We start from the raw sequence: 8,173 nt of genomic DNA on the forward strand, positions 1-8,173 counted from the left end.
GAAACAGAGTTCATTACAAAAAGGCAAAAAGTGGGGCATAATTAGATTAAGCTTATAGAATGGCTTGGGTTGGAAAGGAACTTAAAAATCATTTTGTTCCAGCCATCCTGTCATGAGCAGGACACTTTTCACCAGACCAGGTTGTTCAGTGTTCTGTTTTGTGAGATTTATATAGTTCTGCTAGGAAGTGCCAATGCAGATCCTTGTCTTTGTAAGCTAGATTTAAATCTAGATGTCATCCATGTAGGTTTTGGGTAGAATTTTCAGGTTGGTTTTTTTTGTTGTTGTTTTTTGTTTGTTTGGGGTTTTTTTTGGGTTTTTTTTGTTTTTTTTTTTTTTTAAGATAGGGTTCTTGCTTAAAAGAGCAAACACAAACTGAGCCACTTTGCTTCCAGTTTAGGGGAATTTTGTACAATTTTGTCAGCTTCTCACTACTTTGTATACCAAAATTCTCTTGTTTGCTGTGAGGATTTTTTATTGGCTAATACTGTAAAATTAAATCACATGTATGTCTGATTTCTGCAGAAATGCTTGCTATTCCAGTAAAAATCAGGAGGGAAAAAAAAAAAAAAAAACCAAAACAAAAACAAACAAACAAACAAAAAAAACCACCACCACCACCACCAACAACAACAAAAAAACCCAAAAAAAACAACAACAAAAAAAAAAAAAAACAAGGAAAATTTCTGCATTTTGCTCTTGATTTTTCCCTGAAAACCTCAACAGTTTCAGTGGAATATTTTGGTGTTAATTTGAGAAGAAAAAAACCCAAACCAATATTTATTTTTCCCATTAGCTCTTTTCCAAACAAATAAAGAAAGGAGAATGCAACATATCTACATTTCAAGGTTTTACTCCTTCAACCATTTTAATTTGAGTGTCATTAAATGCTTATTTGGCAAGGAGGAGGAAAAGGTTTCATGTTTGCTTTTCTCCTTAATGGCCAAAAAATTATTAGATCTGTGGGAGGAGTAAATCAAAAGGTGCTGGCCAATGTGATCAGTGATTTTCCATATAAAGCCCTAGATGAAGGACCACACCTTAGTACAACAGTGCTCTAACGTGGTTTTCAAGTTTCATGTCATACTTCTAAGAAGCTAATTTTTTTGTTTGTTTGTTTGTTTTGTTGTTGTTGTTGGAGAAGTATGTTTTTCTTGCAGAATCTGTAATTTGACCCATTTGACACGGGAATGCTGAAGCAGCTGACTGCCAGCTTGATTTTTTTCTTAAGCTCGTGGGCAGTTTTCCTCTGAAAGTGTGGGCAACACCATTTTGTAGGAAAAAACCCCAAATATTTGTAAGAACACAAAAGTAAAAAGTTTTCTTGTTTGTGTAGAAATACAGAATAGTGCTATAAAATTAAATTAAAATGTTCTGTTTGAAATTACTGGTGAAGGATCACTGATGAAAATCATTGTTGCAGGCACTTTTGAAAATAGATTGCCAGGGATTAGTGGCACGTCTTACCCAGGACACCATCATCTTGACTTCAGCTGTCAAGCTTGGCAAAAACTGGCGGGAGCTTGCGGAGAAGCTAGCCCGACTCACAAAGCAGCAAATAGAGGCTTACGAAGTGCCCCATCAAGGGAAAAATGGAGCAGTAGCTCTGGAGGTAAGGGTCTGGTGTAAGAGAACATGCACATTTCCTCCTCTGCACAAGCACAGCCAGGGACCTTCCTTCTTCCTTGTTTTGCAGGCTTCTTTCCTTTTGCACTTTCCAGTGAAGGTCTCAGTCCCTGTCTTGAGATTCAGGGTTCCATTCAATCCTTTTTTATTGTCCTGTCCACTTGTTAACCTTACTGACACCTCTGCTGTCATTTCAGACACAGTGAGGAAGACCAGCTGGTCCTTGCAGGAGCTACTTCTAATCACAATCTGTACAGCTTTTGGTATTTCCACAAAAAGGAAGCTGACTTCTGTCATTAATACTTTTCTGTGCCAGTGCATCCGTTGTTATCATTTAGCTTGAGTAGCATGAGAAGGGGTTGGAAGCCCTGACACCAATTTTACTTCTGATATAAGAATGTGGCAAATCTATGCTTTAAGTTTATAGTTTGTCAGGTAGATCATGATGTGGTTTTTTGTTTGTTTGTGGTTTTGTTTTGTTGTGTTTTTTTTTTTTTTTGTATTTTCTTCTTTTTTTGCCTGTAAAGCACTTTTCTTATAGAGAAGTTTGAGTTCTGTATAAAAGTCAGTTTATCCTCTCAGATGTATATTTGTGCATTCACATCTAAGGAGCAATTTAGGTGCCTAATGAGAACTCTAGTGCCGTTTGAGGTGACCAGAGAGACTCATAGCATCCATGCACTGTCAGATACGCTGCACAACTTGGGGTGGACGCTTGTCCACCCTGCTGAGCTAAGGGTCAGCCTCTGCCCCTGGCATACCTTTGCCTGGGCAACCAGGTTACCTCCTGCTCTTCTCTCCTCTAACACCAAAGCATGCAATAGGTCCATTCTTTCCCACAGAGATGCGTGCCAGTGACTTCTAGGTTCCAGATTGGTTTTTACTCTGAAAATCTCTTTTTTATGAACGTTGCTGAATGATCTTTCTGACTGGAAGCTTACATTCAGGCTTGACTCTTCTTCTGCCTATACTATCATCTCCTGATTATTGCAGGTAATGTACATGATCCAGACTGCATTCCCTCTTTCCCACCTCATAATTCCAAAAGAATTGCTGTTTCCCATTCACAAGTTCACAACTACTCCAGATAATTTTTTCTTCCTTTTTTTATTTCCATGTAGCAGATTCTTCTTATTCCCTGACAGACATATTCTCCTTTTGACTGTCTGAATCCAGTGAATCTGTCATCTCATTTTCATCTACTTGGTGAGAATTATCAAGATATTTCTGCTCTAATCATGAACTGCTACCTCTTATTCCTTTTGAATGCTCTGCCCTCTCTCCATAGTCAATATTTGATCAAAATTCTATGTGTTTACTTACGTGCTTCTGCAATTTTCAATATTTTTTTTTTCTATAATTGTTGTTTGCAATCACTGCCTCCTTCTCAGATCCAGTTTTTCTTTTTGAGCTATTTTGTGTATATTTTTCTGTTCTGGGTACTTAAGTCTTCCTCCAATTTCATCTCATAACATTATCAGCCTTTCCAGTCCCATGTGTACTGTCTTGGGTTTTTTTCTTTTTTACTGTTAGACAGTGGCTTGTTTTATTTCCTATATTTTTTTCCTAGTTACTAAGCTTTCTGTGTTTGGCTAACAAACTCCCAGCTTTCTAAGAAGGAATTATTTACATGAACAACATACAACATGTTATTTGGGAATGTTTTCCCTTTGCTAATAGACAGTAGAAATAAAACGATCTTAGAACTGTTTTTTCAGCATCATACCTATTTATTTTTAGTCATTAAGAAAATTCATAAATAAACATTTACTTTGCTTTAAATGGGTTTTGATTTTCCATGAAGCCTATCTTCTACCTCATACATCCTTCTCATTTGTTTTCAAGAGTTTTTTGCATTATTTTTATGGCAAACCACCCAGAAAATTCTCTGCCTTTCAGTGACAATGTCTGCAGACAAAACATAGTGCAGTAAAATTAATCATAATTAAAAGCCCGTAATACAGTACACTCTATTTTTTCAGAGAACATTGTATGTTGTTATAATTATTGTGTACTCAGCAGGGAGAGTGGGAAAGAGGGAAAACTCATGCACAGAGCTGAGATGAGACTTGACCAGGATACTGCAGTGATTTAATATTTCACCTGAGATTCTGCTTTGGTATAATTCAGGAATTTTTGAATGTAATTCACTCCCATTGCATTAGAATATATGGATGTGAAGAAGAACTTGCTTTAGAACCATTGCTGTGTGTGCAGTACTAGTTTAATGTGATGAATATGTAGATTATTGCTGAGTTAATTATGCATCAATGGTGGTGACCAGTTTGTTAAGCTTTTTGATCCCTTCCTTTTTCTTTTTTTTTTTTTTTTTTTTTTTTTTTTTGTCTTAGATTAAAAAAAAAAAAAAAAAAATCAGTTGTGATAGATTAGAGGAAACCAAGGTTTGTATTTAAGGATATTTCAGCCAATTATCTTATTAAAATGTCAGACTGACTTTCAGCATAAGTCAAAGCATAACATCTTTCCATATTGTCTTTTCACATTCTATGAAGACAGAAGACTGTACCCGCATTCTTTAAATATCCTAGTCTAACAGGAAAGGAAGAAAAGGAAGAAAGAAACACAGAAAAAGCATAGCCAGTAACAGAATTTCAGGAGACACCAACTTGTCTTGTAGGAAATACCAGCTTCTCTTTTTGGCTTCTTTGGCTATCAAGCTAAAAATAGAAATACAGAAACTTTCTGGTCCCTGCATAAATACAACAGTAGTGACCTGCTTTAGTTCATTAAAATATGTTATAATATCTATTATTTAGAGTAGTACATTAAAAAATTACTTTCAACTTAGTGTCTCTAAACCCCGCCCCCCCCAAACTCATCAATCTCCTTCTTCCCATCTACCACCAATGTCCTTTTCTCTTCTTCTGTAACCTTATGGTTATGACTTAAGATAGACTTGCTTAAAGGAAAAAGTAGGCACCATCCATCTGGGTAAATTATGATATCTTTCTCTCCTCTAGACCTAAAATGAGTAAATTCACTGAAAGCATAGGTGCTTTTTTATTATGTAAATTCCAGGTAGAAACTAGACTAATCAGACTATGAGACAGTAAATTTAAACTAGACTAGACTAATCAGACTGTGGGGCTGTAAGTTTAATAGGTTTTTTTTTTCATTTGGGCATGGCAGCAGAAGTTGAGGGAAATGTTTATAGAAACAATGACAGAATCAGTCTTGGGTAAGTTGAAAGATCTTAGCCCAAAAATATGGAGAAAAATTCAGAACTATGAGCAAAGAAATTCTCCTCCTACTCAGTTCCTCCAGAGATAAAGCTTAAATCAAGGAAGTAGAGCTTTATCTTGTGTACTGTTTATAAATTAATAAGATAATATTGAGGAAATAACCAATTTCCTTCAGAATTATCCTTCACAACCATAAAATAGAAACTGTTTTTGTTTTTGATAAAAGAGGAAAAGATGCTAAAAAAATCTCAACTTCCTGGTCACTTTTGTTTATATTAAAAAAAAAAAAGTACAGTCATCAGTCCATATACATTTGTTACTACACATAAGTATGTTGCTGTTAAAACAGTGAATGGCAGAACCTTTTAGGAGAGTCATGGGTTTCTTAATGGATTTCTGCATCATCCCTGCAACTGTTAACTCAATTGCTGTTTGCAAAACCTTTATTGCCAGTGAGGAGAGGGAAACCAGGATTTTGATTGCCCAAGAAACATTTGGAAAAGCAATAGCTGGGCCAATAATTATTTTGTTTGTTAACTGAGCAAATTTAGTCAGCAATTTGAAAGATAAAAGTCCAGCTTGGAATCTGAATCATGCTGCAATAACTTAATTAATGTCATTAGGCCAATGACAAATTACACCTGCTAAGGATCTGCTCCATTTGTTTGGCATAAACTAAATAAATTGTAGTTTGAAAAACAAACAAATAAACAAACAAAAAAATGCTGGTAACCTACCCTTTTCTTGCAGAAAAAAAAAAAAAAAAGAGTCCTGGTTTTTTAAAAAAAATATTATTTTGACTTGCCTGTTTTATAGTGTTTTGGTGTGTTCCTCACTTTCTTAAAAATAGATTTTACAGATAAATCATGTTAGAATCATAGAATCATTAAGGTTGAAAATGACCTCTAAGATCAGTCAGATTATCTAGAGCAACTGTTAACGCAGCACTGCCAAATCCACCACTAAACCATGTCCCCAAGTACCTACCTGTCTTTGAAATACTTCCAGGCATGGTGACTCAACCATTTCCTTGGGAAGCTTGTTCCAATATTCCTGCCCTACGTTTCAGGGAAGAATTTTTTCCTAATATCAAATCTAAATTAATTAAGGGGACTTCATTCTGCTCCCCATCCTAGTTTTCCAGCTCAGTGGAATGGATACCCAGAGAGCAGCTGGTCGGGGTACTGCAGCTTGAGACAAGGAAGGCGCTAAGCACCTCAACCCTTCCCTCATTCTGTGTCACAATGTTGCTCACTGTATCATAAAGGTTGGGGAGTCTCCTTAGCCCCCCTAGTGATCCTGATGTGTCCTAGAAGCATTTTTTGTTGTCTTTTACGGCAATAGCCAGATTAAGCTTCTGATGCTTTTGTCAGAAAACTTTTCTGAAAAGTAGGAAGCGTGTTTAAAATTTCCAGGCTGAGTAGAGGGATAGTAAGATGTTGATTAATGGGGCAGTAGCCATCAAGAGCACAACCACATAGGGAAACTGTTGCTGAGTGTATGCGTTGCAAAAGATGAAAAGTATTTTCCTTCCAGTCCTGTTTTTTGACTTATAGTTTCAGACAAGGATATATTTTGACTTGGTGATAATCATCTGAATGAGAAATTTATCTATTATTTACCTCTCTGAGAATTTTAGATTTTCATGGAAATAATGTAAATAAGATTACTGGAGTTTTCATATCAACATGCCTCTTTTTATAAAGCCTTTTAGCATGCCTAGTGATTAAACACTTATTTTGTCCTTCTATGACTTTTCAACTATTTATCTATATTCTTCTCAATAATTAAATTTCTGGCACGAAATCTTTTTTCCCCCTTTATTTTCAGATGATGTGGAAACCTGCATATGACTTTCTCTACACTTGGGCTGCCCATTATGGAGATGGTTACAGGGACGTCTTACAAGACCTGCAATCATCCTTGGATAAAATGAAAAACCCAGTAACAAAAGAGTGGCGAGAGTTAACTGGAGCTCTGATTCTTGTGAATTGCATGGAGGTGTTAAGAGCAAGTGCGTTCTCCAAAATGGAGGAAGAGTAGATGGCCAAAATATGTTTTTTGGAAATCTGTTAGAAAATATACCCCTGTGTAAAGTTTATTTGTGTACATTTATGTTTCAGTGATACTTGTAGAGCATGACACAATGAAGTTTGTTTTAACTGAGTTGATGTTGGATCTAGCCCTGTAGTTCTCAACTATGGATTGCCAGAGCATGCTAGTGGCTACTGAGTAAATAAGAAAAGAATGGGGAATTAAACGAATGAGGTCAACAAAAATGACTTGTATTCTATGGGGTATTTTCTAAAAGGAGCCATTTCTGATTGCACTGACTTCTAGGCTGAGATTAGTTTTAAAAACAGAAATATTCATGGATGAGTTCAGCATGTGGAGCCTAGGTTTACATTATTTTCAGTGAAGTATTAAAATCTAAATGTTTAATGCATTTAATATTTGGTGCTCAAACCCCTGAGTTCTAATTCAGTGGGTGCAGCTTAGCGCCCTACAAAAAAACCCGTAAGATTCTTTCATCCTCATCTGGGAAAAACTATTCTAATTGTCTCACAACACAGGAATGTAACTGTTCCTGGAAGAATAGGTGTGTTCTGCACACACTCAAAAAATAGGTGTGCGCTGCGCTATTCCAAAACAGCTTCTGGTATCTATTTTAACAAATGGAAGAGAGACAGAAGATAAAATCTCAAAAGTGTTTGATTTTGATTTATTTGTTGATGTATCTCTACAGAGTTTTGTCTCTTTTTGCATTTTTGTTAGTTTATATTTCTGCATTTTTTTACTACATTCTGCTGAATGGAAATTCCAGAAAATTCTGGAAGCCTTCTTTATGTTCTGTTGCTTTTATATAAATATATAGGGAAAGAAGACTTTGTAGGTACAAGGGCTGGAAACAATTTGTACCCCGTCTGTTGATTGTTTTCTTCTGCCTCACTGGATATGGGAGATGGCTATTATTTTCTCAAAAAAAGTTAACAGTGGGGTGCTTTTAAAATTAATTTATTTACAGAGCAATTAATTATTGCTAGCCATGCGTTCTAAAAAGAACCCTGCTTAGATGCTATGAGTAAAAATTTTTCAATTACTGAGTAGCTTATTATATGTACAGAAAATGCAGGCTGAATAATAGTAACAGGCTGACCAAATTTTTAATATAATTTTTTAAACATATTAAATATATTTTTAGTTAAGTGGTACACTAAAAAGTTAAATCCATTTTGAGCTCCTTTTCTCAACATTCCTTCAGAAACATCAGCAAACCCTCATGACAACCAGTTGAAAAGAAAATTGGCATTCTGCCATCACTTGTGGTTGACAAGACAAAGCCA

General features: G+C 35.7%; 1 protein-coding gene across 1 annotated transcript in view; it reads left to right on the forward strand.

The window, feature by feature from the left end:
• MACC1 (MET transcriptional regulator MACC1) overlaps nucleotides 1-6,872 on the forward strand; it is a 43,175-nt gene extending 36,303 nt beyond the window's left edge. The window contains exons 4-5 of the mRNA XM_040061092.1: nucleotides 1,424-1,612; nucleotides 6,660-6,872. Coding sequence (XP_039917026.1) covers nucleotides 1,424-1,612; nucleotides 6,660-6,872 — 402 coding nt within the window. The remainder of the gene's footprint in view (nucleotides 1-1,423; nucleotides 1,613-6,659) is intronic.
• Nucleotides 6,873-8,173: the final 1,301 nt, after the last annotated feature.

The sequence above is a fragment of the Hirundo rustica genome, chromosome 1 (assembly GCF_015227805.2).
Source record: "Hirundo rustica isolate bHirRus1 chromosome 1, bHirRus1.pri.v3, whole genome shotgun sequence".
Taxonomy (NCBI): Eukaryota; Metazoa; Chordata; class Aves; order Passeriformes; family Hirundinidae; genus Hirundo; species Hirundo rustica.